At 32.4% G+C, this 20,196-nt stretch overlaps 3 protein-coding genes across 7 annotated transcripts; all 3 read right to left on the reverse strand.

Moving 5' to 3' along the window:
• Positions 1-231: 231 nt before the first annotated feature.
• LOC111716644 (uncharacterized) lies at positions 232-9,403 on the reverse strand. Of its 2 annotated transcripts, none has more exons than XM_023492122.1 (12): positions 8,812-9,403; positions 7,495-7,580; positions 6,829-6,912; positions 5,663-5,714; positions 5,330-5,380; positions 4,920-4,986; positions 4,452-4,486; positions 3,558-3,638; positions 3,143-3,177; positions 2,634-2,689; positions 2,034-2,111; positions 232-1,025 (listed from the first exon to the last, which is right to left on the reverse strand). In XM_023492122.1, exons 1-12 carry the CDS (start codon positions 8,942-8,944, stop codon positions 611-613), a joined length of 1,173 nt encoding a protein of 390 aa, XP_023347890.1. In that variant the 5' UTR covers positions 8,945-9,403; the 3' UTR covers positions 232-610. The 2 variants fall into 2 exon arrangements, with proteins under 2 accessions (XP_023347890.1, XP_023347889.1); XM_023492121.1 differs by having other exon boundaries at positions 234-1,025; positions 4,920-4,989.
• A 1,151-nt stretch (positions 9,404-10,554) lies between these two features.
• LOC111716645 (uncharacterized) lies at positions 10,555-15,999 on the reverse strand. 2 transcript variants are annotated; one of them, XM_023492123.1, is made up of 9 exons: positions 15,829-15,999; positions 15,582-15,621; positions 15,145-15,222; positions 13,674-13,733; positions 13,234-13,299; positions 12,506-12,541; positions 11,562-11,606; positions 10,961-11,020; positions 10,555-10,620 (listed from the first exon to the last, which is right to left on the reverse strand). In XM_023492123.1, exons 1-8 carry the CDS (start codon positions 15,897-15,899, stop codon positions 10,979-10,981), a joined length of 438 nt encoding a protein of 145 aa, XP_023347891.1. In that variant the 5' UTR covers positions 15,900-15,999; the 3' UTR covers positions 10,555-10,620; positions 10,961-10,978. The 2 variants fall into 2 exon arrangements, with proteins under 2 accessions (XP_023347891.1, XP_023347892.1); XM_023492124.1 differs by lacking the exon at positions 12,506-12,541.
• On the reverse strand, positions 15,868-19,866 carry LOC111716643 (uncharacterized; the record flags this gene model as incomplete). 3 transcript variants are annotated; one of them, XM_023492119.1, is given in 7 exon segments in its annotated part: positions 15,868-16,568; positions 16,625-16,663; positions 16,823-16,863; positions 18,019-18,065; positions 18,121-18,173; positions 19,089-19,148; positions 19,798-19,866. In XM_023492119.1, coding segments are annotated over 7 exon segments (373 nt in total), but the record flags the coding sequence as incomplete, so codon positions are not given.
• Between the last annotated feature and the right edge of the window lie 330 nt (positions 19,867-20,196).

The raw sequence follows: 20,196 nt of genomic DNA on the forward strand, positions 1-20,196 counted from the left end.
CATAGGAAAGCAAAAGCTTCCAAAAATCTGTACAAAACGAAAAACAAAAATAAAAGAAAGATTAAACAAGTTCCGTATGCAGGGGGGGGGGACACCCACCCCTGATTAAGACTATACCCCTTTAATATTTCGTTGACCAGGTTGATTTTATTCAGAGAAAATCTAGTTTCCAGACAAAGCTGGGTTTCAAGGCTTGTTTTTAGTAGAATAATTATCTATTTCAATACTTATAAATATAAATACATTACAAACTATTTCCGATAGTTTTACATTAAATTGATCAAGGTTACAAAAAAAATCACATGTTAATGTACAAGTAAAATTCTATCAAGAATTTAAAAAATTATCTTTTTTTAAAATACTGAATTTATTTAATGTTTAATGTTTTTAGCACACGCAATTTTTATGTGACCCTTCATTCAATAAGCTTTATTTACAATACACATTTCACCTTATATGATCATCAATAGACTGAAAACCTTCAGATTTACGACGTTGAATAAAAAACCTTCCGTCAATTATGGATCAGATAATGGATAAGCGTTATGAATCTGACATGCCTGATTTTTTAAAGCTCCAGTAAAAGCAAATATAAACATTTTTTAGATTATTAAACGTTATTCAATTCAAGATCCTGCGAAGAAGGAATCTGCTGAGGGTTGACCCTAGCGATCAATTTGATCAGCTTGTGAACGATGCTGATCAAAACGCTTCCATAGAACTGGGCGATCTTGCTGGGGAAGATGTCAATGTTTTTTTCACTGAAAAGAACTGGATACTCTGTTAGACATATGTTATAGCTCTGCCAGGCCTGCCAGACTATGTATAGATCCATTAGCATATGTACAGCTAGGCTGACGACGCCGCTGTACATGTTGTACATGTACATGAGGAGAAACACCAACTCGTGAAGGAGAATCAGGAGAAGTTCGAAGAGGCAAGATTGAATGAGCTGGTTTCGGTCCAATATTGATCTTCGGTAGGTTCCTCCGACAGCGGAGAAGCGACCACGTGGGAACAGACCACTGAAATAACAGGTTTTGAAGAACTGATGATAAAATAAGTGAGTGCAAAAATGAACCATACAGGGATGGAAAATTATGAATAAAAGAAAGGTAGTTGGACCAGCTAAATAATGCAAAGTTATCTCATTGTTTGAGACAACTAGCAGTCAGATTTGCTGACCCAATTGTCTCTTGGCCAACTAAAATGATTAGAAATTAGATTTAAATAACTTTTACAGCAATTTTAATAATTTCATCAGTAATCAGTACATTAAATTACGTGCTGTAAATCCTTTTCATATGAAAACAACAAAAGAATTTGTAGAATGTAGTTCTTAAGCCTATTTATGATCAGTTGTTACTAGCTGTTTCGCAGGACAATTAATATTCATTTACAATTACAAAAAAATTTAAATTCAGATTATTTTCGATCCGATTATCTTATCTTTTTTAAGCTGCGAGCGGAAACCTTTGTATTCATCTAAATGGCATATACTGTAGTCTGTAGTTCAAATTGAACCGCATTCATAAATTTTCAACTCTAGTCATTTCTGTGATAAACCAGTAATTTACCTGTTAAACCTGTAATGTCCCTGATAAACAAGTAATTTACCTGTTAAACATGTAATTTACCTGATAAACCTGTAATTTACCTGTTAAATCTGTAATTTACCTGATAAACCTTTATTTTACTTTATAAACCTGTAATTTACCTGATAAGCCAGTAAATTACATGTTAGACCTGTAATTTACCTGATAAAGCAGTAATTTACCTGATAAACCTGTAATTTACCTGATAAACCAGTAATTTACCTGATAAAGCAGTATTTACCTGATAAACCTGTAATTTACCTGATAAACCAGTAATTTCTGTGATAAACCAGTAATTTCTGTGATAAACCAGTAATTTACCTGATAAACCTGTAATTTCTGTGATAAACCAGTATTTACCTGATAAACCAGTAATTTACCTGATAAACCAGTATTTACCTGATAAACCAGTAATTTCTGTGATAAACCAGTATTTACCTGATAAACCTGTTTGCTCTGATCTGATTGTGAACAAGGAAGAAGATGAGAAGAAGGGAGAATACAGGATGGAACAGTCTGGATTTCAGAGTTTGACACAAATTTGATTTATAAAAAAGAATGACTTTGCTCAGGCTTATTGGACATAAAACTCCAGAGCAAATATAAGTATCCATGTTCACATGTTAGCCCACAATCGAATCCCCCAACCTCTTGAATGTATAAGTGTATGCATACTGTTCCAGGGGAAAAGGCCCAAAGCAGTTACGCGCGCATGCCCCGTTGAATTACAAGACAGAGGGAGAGCCTGTTCTAGCCACGGCGCAAACGCGCGTAACTCGTTTAGGCAGCTGCCTTTTCCAGGTTAGGTTAGGTTACTAAATATAGAGAAGGGCCGGCTGGACGACAGGCGGAGCTTACCAAGATAATACCATATTTGGTAACGCAAAACAAGATGGTCGTCAATATTCTTAACAGCACCACATGTTAAAAAAGCTTGTATACATAAACATTAAAGAATGTGGAAGACATTATCATCATGCTTGGATTAAACAATCACCAGCATCTTAAAATTTTGAAATTTAGAAGTTTGTGATTTTCCTGTTTTTAGTTGGATAGGATTTGGCGATAGATGCAGGGTCCGCCATACAGCAGAGCTTAATTAAAATAAAAAATTATCTATATTCACTCTGGGATAGATGCAGGGTCCGCCATACAGCAGAGCTAAATTAAAATAAATCATTATCTATATTCACTCTGGGATAGATGCAGGGTCCGTCATACAGCAGAACTAAATTAAAATAAATCATTATCTATATTCACTCTGGGATAGATGCAGGGTCTGTCATACAGCAGAGCTAAATTAAAATAAATCATTATTTATATTCACTCTGGGAATTAAAAACGAAACGTTTTGCAGGCACTTTTCAGTATTTGGAAAGGGCGGACTCTACAATAGATGAGAAATAGAAGAGAAAAACCAAAGATCGTAAAATAATTTTAATTACAGAATACGTACATAATCCGTAACCCGGAATTCCGGTGGAAACTTTCTAAAAGTATAACTCGAGTTTTCCTCCTATTCCACAGTTTTCTGTGTCTCACTGTACCTGGTACTGCAGCAGTGGATTTGCCTTATTTTCTCCTGAAAAAAAAGAAATTTAGACATTTTTTCGTCTCAACATTTTGGGATCTGTAAATTCAAAAGACCTTTTAAGTTTGGACAGTCCACAATTGAATAAAACAAACATCCCCAACCCCACTGACCAACAATTTATTTTATCCATTATATAAAGTTCACTTTTTATTGAGGGGAGAAAATATAAAAAATATAAAATTTTGGGATCTGTAAATCTAAAAAGACCTATTAAGTTTGGACAGTCCACATTTGATATTTAATAAAACAAACATCCCCAACCCCCCTGACAAAAATTTACTTTATCCATTATATAAAGTTAATTTTTCATTGACAGGCCCTGACAGGGGGGGGGGGATATAAAAAATATAATTTTTTTTCTAATTTACCTATCCAGCTACCAGTCACAATACAGCTGTACAGAAAGGGTAGCAACAGGATTAAGAAGTTTAGAATACCCAGACCTTCCACTAAATAAAACATTGCCACGAAAAAGAACAACAAAGCTTTGCTTGATCACTCAGTTTGAAGTTCGCGATGGGCATCGTTTTTTTGAACGAGCGAAATTTTTCGTGAATTAGGGTGCCATTTTAGAAAAAAAAAACGAACAATGAACGAACGAAATGGATCGTCAGGGAAATTAACAAACGAACGATTGAAAACTGTTCAAAACGAGCTTAAAAACGATTTTTACTGAACAAACAAATTTTCCCAAAGATTTGAAAAAAAAAACGATCTTTTTTAACTGAACTAACAATTTTTTGGAAGAAAATAAAAAAGTTAGTTTTTAGTGAACAAACGATTTTTTTCATTTTTTTAAAACAACTAGCGTTCAGCAAAACGAAATACAATCGAATTCGCCCATCTCTAGTTGCAGATATACATATTTCTTTATCAAATGATGCCTAGATACAAAAGTAATCAGTAATTAGCTTACTATTTTTTATTTTGCTTTTTAACTTTAAAAAATCAGAAAATATCCAACAATTAATTTTTCAACATAATTGAAGATTAGAGTGTAAAAAAACTCACCTTTTTTATTAAAGGCTTAAATATTTTCATAATAAAAATGAATGTTACAATTCTTCTACGATGGCAAATGGTTATCGAATTATTGGAGTTGGTCAATCTTGTTCTGAATTATATCTCTTGGGGATGTAACTGACCAGACATGATGAAATTAATTTTAGTATGATCGGATAATAATCAAGTCTTTGAGAGAAAAATAGTGAAGTGTTTCTTTTTAACACCAGCTTTGATAAAAAATGTTTATCAAGACTCACCGACAAGCTTCTCCGGGTACCGTATGATGAACCATCTAAACATAAATAAGCAAAATTAATTCAAATCCTTAAAACATCCATCCAAAGACCAAAAAATACAACTTTTTTAAAAACAACTTCAAATATATTTAAAGGGACTGTAAGCAAAATTCAAGTGATCTTCCATACAATATAGCCATCAGTACTCTTAAAAGCATTGCGAACGTTAATCATTTTTAAAAACTGAATATTTTTAATTGTGATTTCTTTACAGAAGTGACTCGCGCATTTCTACTGCAAGAAAAGATTTGAAATTATCGAAGCTAAACATTTGAAAGATATAAAAACGTCAATATATTCTACATTTATTGATCAGAAAAAGTTTTCCAGTTTGGGAATCTGGAATTGTCATCTTTGCATGGAAGGGCAACTTCAAATTACGCGAACAGTCCCTTTAATTTACGCTATTTTTGGTTGTACACGAGTTACCTTGCATACACTCCAAAGAATTTAATGAAGAGTTCAAAAATGTGGAAGAAGTTTCCGACTATGTAAACTACTAAAAGAAATAACGAGGGTTAAATTTGGAAGCATTATTCAATATTTATTATATTTGAAAGAAATATTTTTCAAGCTTAAACGAAAAAGTTAAAGTTTGCAAGCTTTTGCTAAATTATTTCAAAAATGGTCCTTGACATCAACTCCTAGCAACCATGGGACGTCAAAAGAAACTACAAAATGACGTACTGTAGGTCCAAGAGCCCTTACTAATTAGACCATTTTAGACGTCTCAAAGTCGTAAAACAAACCTCTTTTTACCTTATGTCAACCTCTCTTTTGACGTCAAGTGATGTCATGAATTTGGTCGCCGCAACTTTTAAACCCAATTTGGTCATTACCTTGACAGTACACGCTGATAGAGGTCCCAGACAGGAATACGGTGTTTAAGTCTGAAAATTATCAGTTCATGATTTCAAAATTATTTAATTTTATTTAAAATTAAAATTAATATAATGGACAAAAATTCTTCCAGAATATGTAGTGTCACCAATTAAATCATTTCTAAAATTTTTATAAATTCGCAAATTTGATTGAAAAATGCAACTTAGATAGAATTAATCAGGAGACAGATAAAACATGACAATTAGATCTTTTCATCTGAACTGCTAAGTTAATTTTTAAATCAAATCAAATAGTCAAAAATTAATCTATCATGCAATCGAAATGTGTACCTTGTGAGAACCAGGATATTCCATTGATCAGAATCAAAGGGTAGATGATAAACTAAATATAACAATTAGCCTTGATAAGAGCTTAAACCTATCAACCATCAAATCAAATCAAATCATCTTGATCAATATCAAGAGTATAGAATAAAAGAAGGATAAATCAATCAAATAGAACTATAAAAACTCCCAATCATAAAAATGTGAATATACGTTTTTTCTTTTTTTAAAGCAAATAAAAAATAATGAATTTAAAAATCTTGGCGGTTGTTTTTGAGAAGGACTCGGCCTAGATATCCACATAATGATTGCAGATTGCATATTACTAAGTAGTAAACCTGACTTTGATTATAAGTAGGGTTAGGTTTAAGGAGTAAATCCAAACTTGATGTTGAGTAGGGTTAGGTTTCAGGAGTAAATCCAAACTTCATGTTGAGTAGGGGTTAGGTTTAAGGAGTAAAACCAACCTTGATGTTGAGTAGGGGTTAGGTTTAAGGAGTAAAACCAACCTTGATGTTGAGAAGGCTTAGGTTTAAGGAGTAAAACCAACCTTGATGTTGAGTAGGGTAAGGTTTCAGGAGTAAAGCATACCTTGATGTAAAGTAGGGTTAGGTTTAAGGAGTAAAACCAACCTTGATGTTGAGTAGGGGTTAGGTTTAAGGAGTAAAACCAACCTTGATGTTGAGTAGGGTTAGGTTTAAGGAGTAAATCCAACCTTGATGTTGAGTAGGGGTTAGGTTTAAGGAGTAAATCCAACCTTGATGTTGAGTAGGGGTTAGGTTTAAGGAGTAAATCCAACCTTGATGTTGAGTAGGGGTTAGGTTTAAGGAGTAAATCCAACCTTGATGTTGAGTAGGGGTTAGGTTTAAGGAGTAAATCCAACCTTGATGTTGAGTAGGGTTAGGTTTAAGGAGTAAATCCAACCTTGATGTTGAGTAGGGGTTAGGTTTAAGGAGTAAATCCAACCTTGATGTTGAGTAGGGGTTAGGTTTAAGGAGTAAAACCAACCTTGATGTTGAGTAGGGTTAGGTTTAAGGAGTAAATCCAACCTTGCTGTTGAGTAGAATCAGGTTTAAGGACTAAATCCAACCTTGATATTAAATAGGGCAAGGTTTAAGGAGTAAATCCAACCTTGACCTTGAGTAGAATTAGGTTTAAGAACTTTATCCAACCTTGATGTTAAGTAGGGTTAGGTTTAAGAAGTTGAGAACTCCAGCTCCTACATTAAACCCAGTCCAGAGAGATGTACGCCGAACCTAAGATTATCCCAGTGAAATAGCAAATGGAACTAAGGAGATGGGATTAGTTAAAACTCTTTAAGGACGGCTAAAAAAACAGTTCTATTGTAAAAAATAAAATTGTAAACAATGCTTGTATTACAGTGCTTGTGTTGCAAATGATTAACAAATTTGAAAAAACAAAAAAAATAAAAATGTTGTATGACTGTTTCAATATGTAAAAAATGTATACAAACAACCCCTCTCACTTGGTTATTTATCTTTTAGTATCCAAAAGTAAAGTGTTCACTGCTTAATACATTGAAAATGCAACGAACAATTTTCAAATAAAAAAATCTCTGAAATGCATTAAACCAAATTGTTTCAATTTTGTTCCAACCAAATTCCTTTTTTTGATATTGCAATTCGATTCAAAAGAATCATTCGCATCATTAATTTCAATTTAAAAATATTATGTTGGCGGAATCTTTTTGGAGGGGGCAACATATTTGATGGTATTCAATATAGAAGGACGGGAGGGTATTCAAAGTAACTCAGCTCTGACAAAGGATTTGTTACTATTAGAACATCATATTATTAATGTAAAGAAACCCTTCTCACCAAGTTGTAGAGAATTAGAGAGTTAGGAATCGTATTGATGATTGCTAATCCCAGGAAAGCTAGTTTTAACATCCAACTCACAATATCTGGAAAACATCAAAATTTACTTTAATTTTAATTATTTTCTCGCAGTTGCGGGGTTTAATGGGACCCTTGTTCAAAGTGATCCCTAAATATTCCTCTTATTATCATAGAAAACCGTTGTGATCGGGTGCAATACGTTCACAGTCCCTTCACAAACCTAATTCTTATTTTCTACTATATCAAAAATCAAAAATAATCTTACATAATTCATAAACAGAAAAACGCTTAATTAAAACTATTAACGTAAAAAAATGTATTTCATGAATAAATGTGTAATTGATCTGATTGCTGCATGCACAGTGTACAATTCTTAAACAATTTTTTGCTCCTTGCACTGGTCTGTTCTAGCAGTCAGCGGTAGAACACTTTTATTTTGACATACAGGGTGACCCAGCAAAGTTTATTTGATCATTTTTATGCATTTGAAGGACCCTAGTGTATAACTTTTAATTCTGGATAAGGTATTTAGAAGCAAAACTATAGTATGATTACAACAGTTGAAAATGGTGATGGAACGTTTTCACTTGTCTAAAAAATGAACTGATCGTTTTGTTAACAATGTAGAAAAAAGGAAACTATCGTTTTGAAAATGATTGGTTTATAAATGATCGTCGAAACAACGTCGAAGTTTTCTTTTCTTAAGTTCGTCAAAAGTAGGTCGTTAATATTTTTGACAGTTTTTATCGACAGTGTCTTTGTTATCGATCGTTAACAATAACCCCAGCTTTGTTAAGGATCGTTAACGACGATCCTTCATTAATTTTCATTAACGACAACCTAGGAAAATTTGTCAAAAATTACATTATTTCAATAAAACTAACAAATTGTTGTTCCGTTTATAAAAAGTTCAAAACTAACAAAGGACTGTTTTTTTAAAGAACTCTGTTTTTTTTCAACCTTAAGATTATTGAGTAAAAGGAAAGAAAACTAACAAAGGACTGTTTTTTTAAAGAACTCTGTTTTTTTCAACCTTAAGATTATTGAGTAAAAGGAAAGAAAAGCGTCTCTTGTGGTTCAAGGGTCCAAGAAATAAAAAATGGAAACCCAATTTATTTTTTGATTAGATCAACCCTATCTACGCCGACGTTAAAATGGTACCTTTTCTGCACCCGTTTTATTCTAGATATTTGATAAACACTTTGTGATTTATCGACTTCTTGGTTCACTGTTTATTGGGACACCCTTAAGCAAAACTCTACAGTCTATATAAAATAGTATGTATAATGTTCCTACCTTGTATTGTCAGATCTAAATCCATGATATGAATTGAGGTGAATGAGAGGAGAAGTGAGGGTTTACTAGACGGAGAATCAATCAAGAGCTGAGGATGGATTTCAGAGAAAATCAGAGAACATGAAGGGAACATGAAGGGAATATGAAGGGAACATGAAGGGACTCTGCGTAGAATTGTATTCTGCTTTAATATTTAAGGAATAAAAACCGGCGATCATCTTGGATGTAATACAGAACATGTAAAATAAAACTTAAACTATGTTCAGTGTTCACTGTTCACTGTTCAAACTGTGGTAAACAATAATCCAGTTTTGGAGAACTTTGTCCGGAGAAAAGTCTTTAAAAAAATCAATAATAAGATATGGAAAAAATCAATAGAGATCAATAAGAGATCAAGTTCAGTAGATCTCTGATGATTGCCGCCTACTAATCAGCAGATCTCTGATGATTACGGCTAACTAATCAGCGGATCACAGATGTTGGTCGCTAAATGATCAGCGGCTCTATAATAATCGCCGCCAAATGATCAGCGGATCTCTGATGATTGGCGCCAACTAATCTGCGGATCTCTAAGGATTGCCGCCAACTGATCAGTTGATCTCTACTGAGACCCCCCAACTGCTGCACAGTAATCACAGTGATCACAGAAACCAAGGATGCATCCTAGACCTCGGCCCCACATCAGATCTCCAGAACAACTCTAAACCATTAAATTAATTAAAAAAAGAACCAAAATTATCAAAAGAAAATTGCCAGATAGGTTATCAATTTATCATCATTATAGATAGATAGATAGATGGGTAGAGATAATGATAGATTCATAAATAAGTATATCAATTTTATTAGTAGATATTTAAGTTAATTGGTAAATATTAATATGTGATAAATTAATTGATACCAGAATTGACAGTCAGTGTCTTTAGCTGTTTCTACCTGAAAATGAGTCTGTTTCTAACTGAAAATTAGTGCCTTCAACTGTTTCTACCTGAGAATGTGTGTCTACTGCTGTTTCTACCAGAGAATGTGTTTCTAAGGCTGTTTCTACCTGAAAATGCGTGTCTACTGATGTTTTTACCAAAGAATGAGTGTCTACCTCTGTTTCTACCTGAGAATGGTGTCTACTGCTGTTTCCACCTGAGCATAAGCGTATACTGCTGTTTCTTCCTGAGAATAAATGTCTACAGTTGTTACAGCTATTTCTATATGAGATGAATGTCTACACCTGTTTCTACCTGAGAATGAGTGTCTACTTCTGTTTCTACCTGAGAATGAGTGTCTACAGTTGTTACAGCTATTTCTATATGAGATGAATGTCTACACCTGTTTCTACCTGAGAATGAGTGTCTACTTCTGTTTCTACCTGAGAATGAGTGTCCACAGCTGTTTCTAATTGGGTCTCTGCTTCAGTAAGCCCTCCATGTAAACTAGTGACGTGTCCACAGCTACCCTTGCACACTAGTAGAGGATCAACATGATTCCCCTGTTCAACCCATCCATCTGTTCAATACATAATTAAAACAGGATTCCATCCCAATTCGCGGACAGTTAAATTGTTTTACTCCTTCTTCCAATTTCCATTTTTCCCATTTTCTTCAAACTACTTCCAAGCCATCCTTCTTTAAAGCACTTTTTCAGTATTGGAATGTTCTGTAAAGAATGGAAAAGGAAATAAGTTCAAATATTCATGTAGACTTCGCCTAAAGATCAAAGACCCAAAACATAAAAGATGGATTTTTGTCCTGTGTAGTTTCATAGAGGGGGTACACCTTGCACAGTGGGCAAACCACAGCCTGTAATAGATTTTAACATTTCTTATATATTAATCTTTTAATAGAGTGACTNTTTTAATCTTTTAATAGAGGGGGTGCAAACAACAGCCTGTAATAGATTTTAACATTTCTTATATTTTAATCTTTTAATAGAGGGGGTGCAAACAACAGCCTGTAATAGATTTTAACATTTCTTATATTTTAATCTTTTAATAGAGGGGGTGCAAACAACAGCCTGTAATAGATTTTAACATTTCTTATATTTTAATCTTTTAATAGAGGGGGTGCAAACAACAGCCTGTAATAGATTTTAACATTTCTTATATTTTAATCTTTTAATAGAGGGGGTGCAAACAACAGCCTGTAATAGATTTTAACATTTCTTATATTTTAATCTTTTAATAGAGAGGGTACACCTTGCAGAGTGGGCAAACCACAGCCTGTAATATATTTTAACATTTCTTAAATATTAATCTTTTAATAAAATTTATAGATTCTTAACATGTACTTGTAGCTTAGCAAGCCCTAAAAGGTGTGATGCAGTACATGTGGCCGGGAATGACCTGTGCAGTACACATTATGGCGTACACAATTAGTACATCTTTATTATTACAATTTTGTTTTTGTTTGCAAGGCAAAATATATTCGAATTTTTTATCTTTAAGGCACAAGGTTTTCAGTTATAGTATTTTCTGAATATTCCTTCAGCGTTTGTATTGTTTGATGTTGAAGGTGTCTTGTTTTTTATTTGGTCAAGCCGTAAAATGTTTTTTTATAGCTCATATTTTTTAAAAACGTTTTTTCCAAATTCAAACAATCAAAACGCTGAGGAGATATCTGGAAAATATGAGCTAACCATTTCATGTACTAAAAAATGTTCGAGGTGAGATAATCAAAACAATTTTTTACGCCCTCCAAAACTCAAAAAGGAAAAATTTATTCAGAATCACAAGATAAATTTAGATAGGAAAATTGTTTTACCAAATCTGTTTCAGAAAAAATCCCAGCAACCTCAATCAACTCCGCCTTAAACAAATTTGTTAAGATATTAATACTTTTCTCACAAAGACTTTAGTAAGCCATGATTTAAAACTACACTCCATGAAAAGATGGCAAGTCAGATTCACAGCAGTACCCTTGAAACCTTTGTTTGATCAAGATGTGATATTATCGTTCTTTTTTGATAATTTAGATAATTTTATATGTTTTCCTGCAGTAGTAATGCGCAAATCAATTTTGTAGAAAAACCTCAATTGAAAACAATCAGTTTTCAAAGTTATGAACATTGATAACCAATTAATACTTGATCACTGATTGCATTGCTGTCTTTACATGAAGGGTTACTTAAAAATTAGTTTTTGTAATAAAAACATATAATATGATATAATTGTGTGGAAGAAAAAAACTAAATTGTATGACAGTCACGTATACACTTTCCTATAAAACATCTTCATTGGTCGATGTTCCTCTTGATAAAAATCAATCTCAAATTTGAAGTTTAGTGAAAATTTTAGATTTGTTTAAGGTATAGATACTTTTTAAGAATACATGAAAAATAATGGAGGCAATGATTTTGAGTTTTGAATTTATATTTGTTCCTTGTATTTGGACATCACAAATTCCTTCTGTAATTAATTAATAATTTGACTCTAATATTTACCGAAAATATCACTAAATTTGGATTCACGAAATTTCACATCAATTTTCATAATATAGATTATAGGGTTTCCAACGCAAGTAAACTTTACTTGCACGTAATCGCGGGCCCTGTAATTTCAGCACAATTCGCGCAATTCCACTCAATATGAAAACAATTGCATACAATTCATCACAGTTGAGCACAATTCCGCGCAACGGAATTATGATTCGAGACCCGAATACAAACTGAATTTGTTTTAAGGATTATTATTAATGAATCTGCAAACCTCAATAGTTTCTAAATCTTCCAATGCTTCGTCAACCTAAAGCACACACAGTCAATCAGGTATTGTGCACTTTCAGATTGTTTGGCTTAGTATTTTGGTTTCGTCAATTCAGGCTCCTTTGGTCAAGCCAATAAAGATATATGTATAAATGATCAAAGAACTTTATTATATAAATGATAATAAATATCTGTAGAGCCCAATTAGAAAAAAATACAAATTAAAGGAATCATAACTGTTAAACGTAGTGTCCCCATATTGTAAGACTTTTCTCAAAAGGTAATGCCAAAAAACATGTTAGAAAAAAAATCAAAGCCCTCAGTCAACTGCTTTGCTGACTAGATACTGTTTGAAAAGTATTGTTGGCGTGATTTTACCTGATTTTACTTCATAGCTATTGATCTAGCATGCCAAGAGTTAGAAACTTTGCTTAAATCTTTGTCTGAGAAAACAAGAGTTAAAAACTTCAACTTCTTCGTCTTTATCTGAGATTCTAAGGTTCTGACCCCCTTAAAACCGGTATTAACCTCTTGGTCTATGATACCAAGATTTAAAACCTTTACTACCCTCTTGCCTAAGATACCAAGATTAAAAACCTTCAGTAGTCTCTTGATCTGAGATACCAAGATTGATCTAAAACCTTTACCAGTCTCTTGGTCTGAGATACCAAGATTTCAAAACCTGTATTAACCTCTTGGTCTGAGATACCAAAATTTAAAACCTTTACTAGCCTCTTGGTCTGAGATACCCAGAGTTAAAATTCTTCTCCTCCCCCCTCTAACTGCTGCCGCCTCATCCTTAGCATAAAAATGTCATCAAGCAATCTATATATAAATTTGGCTTGTCTGTCTGGGTGTGTCTGTTTGTTTGTTTGTATCCAATAAACGTCAAAACGGCTGAACCGATCGGGCCCATTTTTTTGTGGGACATCAAGTGACCACAGGGAAGGTTTATTAATGATAAAAAAAAGTGTTTTAAAGGTTTTTAATTTTGTAAAAAAATTTAAATTCTTGAAAATCCGCGATTTTTTTAAAAACAATTCGTATCTCAAAACTGAGAAACAGTCATTTTGTTAGTATTTAATATTTTTGTGAACTATAAATGTTTTATTATAAAAAATTATAATCATGACTTTATTCAAGAGAACTATCAACATAATTTTACTCAATACCTTAAGCACATCCTTGATTTCTTGCTGTACTCCCTGTACCCCTCTCAAACTGTTCAACAACTAAAAAATAAAACACAAATTAACACTTTCAAGCGATTTGGGCAAAAATATATAACATTATATTTAAAATCTAAAGTAGGTTTTTAAATTGTAAAGAAAATATCTAATTTTTGAATTTGCTTTCAGCTCCATGAGGAAGGAAAGGCTAGCCGCACCCGTATAATAACAAATACGAAAGAAAGATGAATAGATAGATAGATTTAGATAATTATATACCGAATCGCATGCAAAACTGTTATTTCTGAAAAATTGAAATTCTCTCTCCCTCCAAAAACATTTTTAAAGAAGATCAATATCAGCAGGCAATAGGCATGTACAAAATATTACATTTTAGGAGGAAATCGCAATAAATCACAGTTTTAACAAAATTTTAACAACTATAGCTTCAGGGAGTGAGAAATTTAACTCGTGTTACAAATCAAAAATATGATTAATATGTTTACTGTTTAGGTTTTAATAAATACCATGACGTCTTTAAATCATAATATTAACAGTGCGTTTCTCTATAAGACATTTTGCCGGAAGGTATTTCAAGAGTTTTAGTTTTAGACTTTTTGTGATTTAAATTAATATTCTAAAATTAACTCGTGTTACAAATCAAAAATATGATTAATATGTTTACTGTTTAGGTTTTAATAAATACCATGACGTCTTTTAATCATAATATTAACAGTGCATTTCTCTATGAGACATTTTGCCGGAAGGTATTGTCAAGAGTTTTAGTTTTAGACTTTTTGTGATTTAAATTAATATTCTAAAATTATGAGTAAGACACAGTTTGTTAGTAAAAGCAATTAAAAGTTATAAATAGATATAAACAACCGTACAATTTCTCCGTATCATTAGATTTGAACCCAAGTTGACCGATTATTCAGGTCAAACCTTCCTTACATTTTAGTATTAAAGAAACTTAACATTAAATCAAGTTAACAACAAGGAAATGAATAGTTGTCGATAATGAACAAATAATCTATTATGAATAACCCTGTAATTGGTATCTAACAATATAAATTAGACTGATAATACTCTGGTATCAGTTCCATCAGAAGACCAAATCTATACAAAATGGAAACCTAACCCTAGGGTGGACCATGCTCCCTCTAGGCTGTTCCAGTCTGACTGCTTTATTCTGGTTCAATTCTTCATCTCGTGGACTCAAATAAACTACTACAACTTAAGATATTCCTTCTGTTCTCCTGTTTTTTCCATGTTTCAATAAATCTTTGAATTTGTCCCTGTGCAACAACATATGGGTGCGGCTAGGAAGCGATACGGTACTCCACTCTTTGTTAGTGAGTCAATTGCAGGATGGATGCTTTATGTGTGCCGCTTACCCCCCCCCCCACCCCCTCGCACCAAATCCTGTGATCTTTGCTCATTATTTGAGAACACCCAGGACAAAATATATTACCTTGTCCCTACTATTCCTCATTCTCAGTGCACATCGCTGCTTCAGCACATCACGAAACGGCGATCGCATCGGAGATTTCTAAACATATTTTTATGTGCGAAAATAAACTGGGGTTTTATAGTTTGTCAAACTAAATATGATGATTACTTATAGTAAAAATCTTTTAACCTAACCCTCTGTTTGATTAGTTTGTTAAGAATTTATAACAAGACAAGAAGACGACCTGTCTTTTTAAAGAAACTATTGTATCAAATAAATGTTAAGTGCTACTGTAAAAATATCCCTTAAAATACTAAAAGCATATCTTTGGCACTTTATTAAAAAATGTTGATTCACAATTAAAACCATGAGGATAAAATTTAAGAAATTACTTTGAAGAAAGATTTAAATAGACTCGCAGCCTGGGAGATTAAACTTATCATAGAAAATCAACTTACTTTGCCAACCTCCTCCTGTATCTTTGCAACCTTGGGAGACCTAAAAATCAAATTGATCACAAGTTTTTCATTAAATTCTTCAACATTTGTCTAGTTTTAGATGTATACAATAATGAAAATCCTTAACAATTATTTCTCGAGTCCTATGCAAAGGGGATTGAGGTATTGCAGGGGATGAAGCTGAAAGACATGTAATGCCTTGAGAGGATAAAAAGAGAATATTGAGGGGGTTAAACAATAAATACACCTTGGCAACGGCTTGGAATTAGTAGACTTTTCAGCCATTTTTTCTAAAATCAAACAAATTATGAGCAACATTAAAATAATATTTTATCAATAAAGGTAAAATCTAAACATGTTAGAGTTACTAAATAATCACAAACCATTGAACATCACAATGATGTTAACAAAGAAGAGAAATAACATTTGACCATTTATTTCAAGTTTTGAAAGATTACTTGTAATTGCAATTATATAAGTATAGTTTTATTAAATCTTACTCCACTTATTGTATAAAGAAGGTCGATAAAGTTACTTTATTGTTGTAGGGCGACTCAATTTTGAAATTTTAATTGTAGAGCGAAAAGGTTACTTTTTTCGTAGGCTGACAAAGTTCCTTTATTTCCCTACAGCAGAAAATATTAAGAGTGATAATTTCCCTCAAATTGAATAAAAATAATTTTCTAAAGTTATGGAAATCAATTTTTTTAGAGTTAAGATTTAATTCAATATTCAGGATTTCAAATAGAAATTAGATTGCAAGGACTCAGCATTGATGAGCTTTGAGAAAAGATCAGACAAAACTTATAATGATATTGTACAACCTTTTAAGAACTTAGGTCAATATTTGGAAAATACAATTGAAAAGCTTCTGAAGTCTTTGATTGAACTGAATTTTGAAGGGTTTCAAGAATATAGAACGTCTATGGTAGTTTGCTCCAGTCCACATTGTGAGAAGAAATACTCTTAGCTCTCTTAGCAATATCTCTAAAATAATTGAATAAAAATAAAATAAGAAACTTAATTTATTTAAATGTTCCTACTTGATGTCACAGATGCTGGCCTGACCAATTCTTGATCCACTTAACAAACAAATTGCAAATTTACATTATGTAAAATAAAACATTTTCCCCCTTTTGTTTAAAAACAAAAAAATTATGAAAAACAAGATTTTCCCCCCCGAATTTATTAACTTTTGGTTTTTGATGGAAAAAAATGTAAACAAATTTAATAATTAAAACCTGAGATAGAGTCGCACTGGAACTGGACTTCGGGGCAAAACCTAAAAACAATTGAAATATTTTGTTATTATTACTAACATTAGGTGGAAAAAATAATCAAAACAGCCAAGAGCTATTTTCCGCCTAATTGCTTTATACTTGTACTGTTAATATAATCATCAATTTTGTGATTGTAAACTCTATCTGTAAACAGATACATTTATTTTAGCAATAAACTTTATCTTATCTTATCTTAAGGAACAATTGAAAAAGGGAAGAATTATCGGAAGAAAACCTTTGGGAAAGGCAATTCAATAAATTTTTTTGATGGGACCATTATCGCAGATTTAACTAAACCTCCATTTAAAAGAGAGGCATGACTAATTAAGAAAACAACAGTAGATCTTGAAAAGTGTTCAAGGTACTATTGTGAATCAGACATGCAACCTTATAATGCAGGCATGGTCACTTGTAATTTACACTTTGGTGTCCCTTTAAGGCTGCAATTTGACCTCGTGTTTTTTTACTGTCTTCAAGAGGAAAAAACGTGGAAAAGAACCAGGTTTGCAGCTAGAACAAGTAAGAGGGCCAAGCAGGTCCAGAGAAAATTTTGTTCTTAAAAATTCCTAGAATGTGTCTCTCCATTAAATTGCCTTTAATAGTTTGTATTACTTGATTTATTTCTGTTATCACAAACAAGGGTAATAAAAATTCAAAATAAAAGATAAATATAGATCATTTATTTAAAGTGAATTTAACATAAAAAATTATGTTTTTGTTAAATTTTCACTAATATCGTCGGTACTAAAAATAATCTACAAAATTTAAAAACGTTAAAATACAATGAAAATCTAAAAAAGTTTTAATGACAGAGAAAAAAAAAGATTGAAGTGGAAAAACGTATTTTACCTAAAACTTGTACTTTTCTGTAAATTTCTTAGGGTTAAAATATCCAACAGATTATTATCAGTTTAAAATTTACTAATGGGTTAACAGATATCCATTAATCTTCCAATTTGACCAGCGCGAGCTTATATACTGTGTACAATGTTCCTGAGAACTTTTGTAATAAAGACATAACATTGAGGAGTACACAACTTGTTTAGTTTTCTTGTGGAACTTTCATGTCAAGACAATTGAAATATTTTGTTCCTCCAATCCTAGATTTTGGGGTCTAAATAAATCCTATTAGTTTAACCTAAATTGTGTCTGTCTACCTGTAATGTTCTGTATCCCTGATAACTCCTAAAATCGTGGGACTGATCTAAAAATAAAAAATGTCGATCTATCTTTTACTGAATATGTTTCGTAATTCATACCAGAGCCTGCAAAGTCAAGAGCAGATACATCCACCTTTGTCATGTCAATTTCTCTGGAAGTTAAAAGTTTTTTAATATTAAGTTCTAAATTTTCTCCCCCCCCCCCCAAGTTGAGAAATTTTGAATAAAAACTAGGTGGAGCCTGTTCAACTTTTTCTGCTTGACAATTGGAAACTGGGTCTAACTAGTTCAACTACAGGGTGTCCCAATAAACATGGAACTAAGTAACGACTTCTTTATCGTCTTTGTTCCTTCAGAATTGACGGAGATATTAAGAAATTTGTCCAGACTCCAATTTATCAAATAACACCAATATTGTTCAAATGTTTATTAAGTCAGTCAATTTTAAAGATATAAAGAAGGAGACCCCATTTCGGAAAACTTATAAGACGTACACCTTTATTAACCTTAATAATTTAATTTAATTAAATTTTACAATATTTTTAAATACTTATATGATATCAGATGAAAATATTTTGAGATTTCTATATTTCTTGTTCTTCATTTTCTTCTTGCTAGTAGATCTTTTATACATCTTTCAATCATAAATATCAGCTAATTTTTATAAAAAAGATGCCCTTGTAATTAGCCACTTCACAAGAAAGAACTATTTTAAAAAGATCTTGCTTTTTTCCGAACCCTGTATCCATTTGAACTAGACGACTGGCTTTCTTTTTTCGGGGCTTCTATAATGAATTCTTGGGGCAGGGGGGGGGGGGAGGCAAGTGATCGAGTCAATACCCTCTCCTATCCCATGACATAAGACAAACAACCTTTTAATTAATAGACTTTATGTCATTTATCCACTATTCAAAATCAAAGACAATTTCCAAGTCGTCTTTTAACTCCCATGATTATTGGGACACCCTGTATATCTCGCTAGCCATTAACTCGAAGCTTTGAATTATAAAGGGAATTAAGATATAAATGACAACAAATTTAATACTGAATATGAAATTACAGTTTACCCCTGTGTGGGAAGATCGATCTCCCCCATAGAGCGAAGGCTAAGACTGGGTGTCAGATATCTGTTTAACGCTCATTTGTAAAAGTTAAATGCTAATAGTAATAATAATAATGATAATAACAGGATCAGAGGATGAATTAAAAGAATTTGAGCCGCGGCTTAAATTTAAGCCGTGGCTCATATATGGTTAGTTTCACTAAAAATTATATTCAATTTTTCAAAAATTAAGCCAGCGCTCAATTGAAACCGGTTTTTGAAGGATTTGAGACGTGGCTTAAATTCATTAAATTCGGACACAGAAGTCAGAACTCTTGAGTTTTGAATCTCGTGATCATGCTTTGATCTCCATCTTATACAGACCAACAGACTTATTTGATTTATCTCTGATATCCCCTAGTGGTCATACCCGGCAGGAGAATTAAACTAAAGGGATTAAGAATCAAGATTAAAGGTGCCCACATTGGATAACGAAATCAAGTCCTCAAGATAAAGGATATTCATTTCAAGTTTCCCACTTGTGATAATCATCATTTTTTCATAGGAAGTGGTGCTAGTTGCCTCAAAGATAATTAATGAGAGAAGAGACAAAAACTATGTTTTTTTTAAATGGGAATTTATAAAATGCAATAAAAAATCAATTCAAAACGTATATATAATTTTTCATTATAATTTCTAAGAAAATGTGCATTCTACTTTATTTTCAATAGTTCCTGCTTGCTGAGGTGTAGTTTGGCTGGCTTACATCTTGTGTATTCCTGGTATTAGGTTCCTTTCTAAAAATCAGTAATCAGTTGGATAAAGAGGTTAAGAAATATACACATACGTTTTGAAAGAAGTATAATTAAGTTTAAAACGGCTTATTTACCTATTTCAAAACGCACTTAAAGGGACTGTAAAGGAAAAATGAAAGGGGGTATAGGCAAAAGCTAATCACTATAGCTCTTGATCGCAACCCATGAAAGTTTTATCTGATGTTCCTGTCTCGAGAAATTGATATAAAACTGTGTTAAAATTATACGAAAGTTTCATATATATGTAAAATTTAGAAAATCTTAAACTTAAATCACATGACCAGAACTATCACCAATGGCAGAGCAGTATACTGGTCA

Source organism: Eurytemora carolleeae, unplaced genomic scaffold (genome assembly GCF_000591075.1).
Source record: "Eurytemora carolleeae unplaced genomic scaffold, Eaff_2.0 scaffold2126, whole genome shotgun sequence".
Taxonomy (NCBI): Eukaryota; Metazoa; Arthropoda; class Copepoda; order Calanoida; family Temoridae; genus Eurytemora; species Eurytemora carolleeae.

Coding starts and splice junctions, on each gene's coding strand:
- LOC111716644 (XM_023492121.1), bottom strand. CDS start 8,944: ATGTTCCCTTCATGTTCTCTGATTTTCTCTGAAATCCATCCTCAGCTC. Junction 6,913..7,494: donor CTCTAATTCTCTACAACTTG/GTGAGAAGGGTT, acceptor GGATAATCTTAG/GTTCGGCGTACATCTCTCTG. Junction 1,026..2,033: donor AGAGCAAACAGGTTTATCAG/GTAAATACTGGT, acceptor CTGTTATTTCAG/TGGTCTGTTCCCACGTGGTC.
- LOC111716645 (XM_023492123.1), bottom strand. CDS start 15,899: ATGTTGCTCATAATTTGTTTGATTTTAGAAAAAATGGCTGAAAAGTCT. Junction 11,607..12,505: donor AAGATTTAGAAACTATTGAG/GTTTGCAGATTC, acceptor AATTTGTTTAAG/GCGGAGTTGATTGAGGTTGC. Junction 11,021..11,561: donor TTTTTTCTGAAACAGATTTG/GTAAAACAATTT, acceptor AATATATTACAG/GCTGTGGTTTGCCCACTCTG.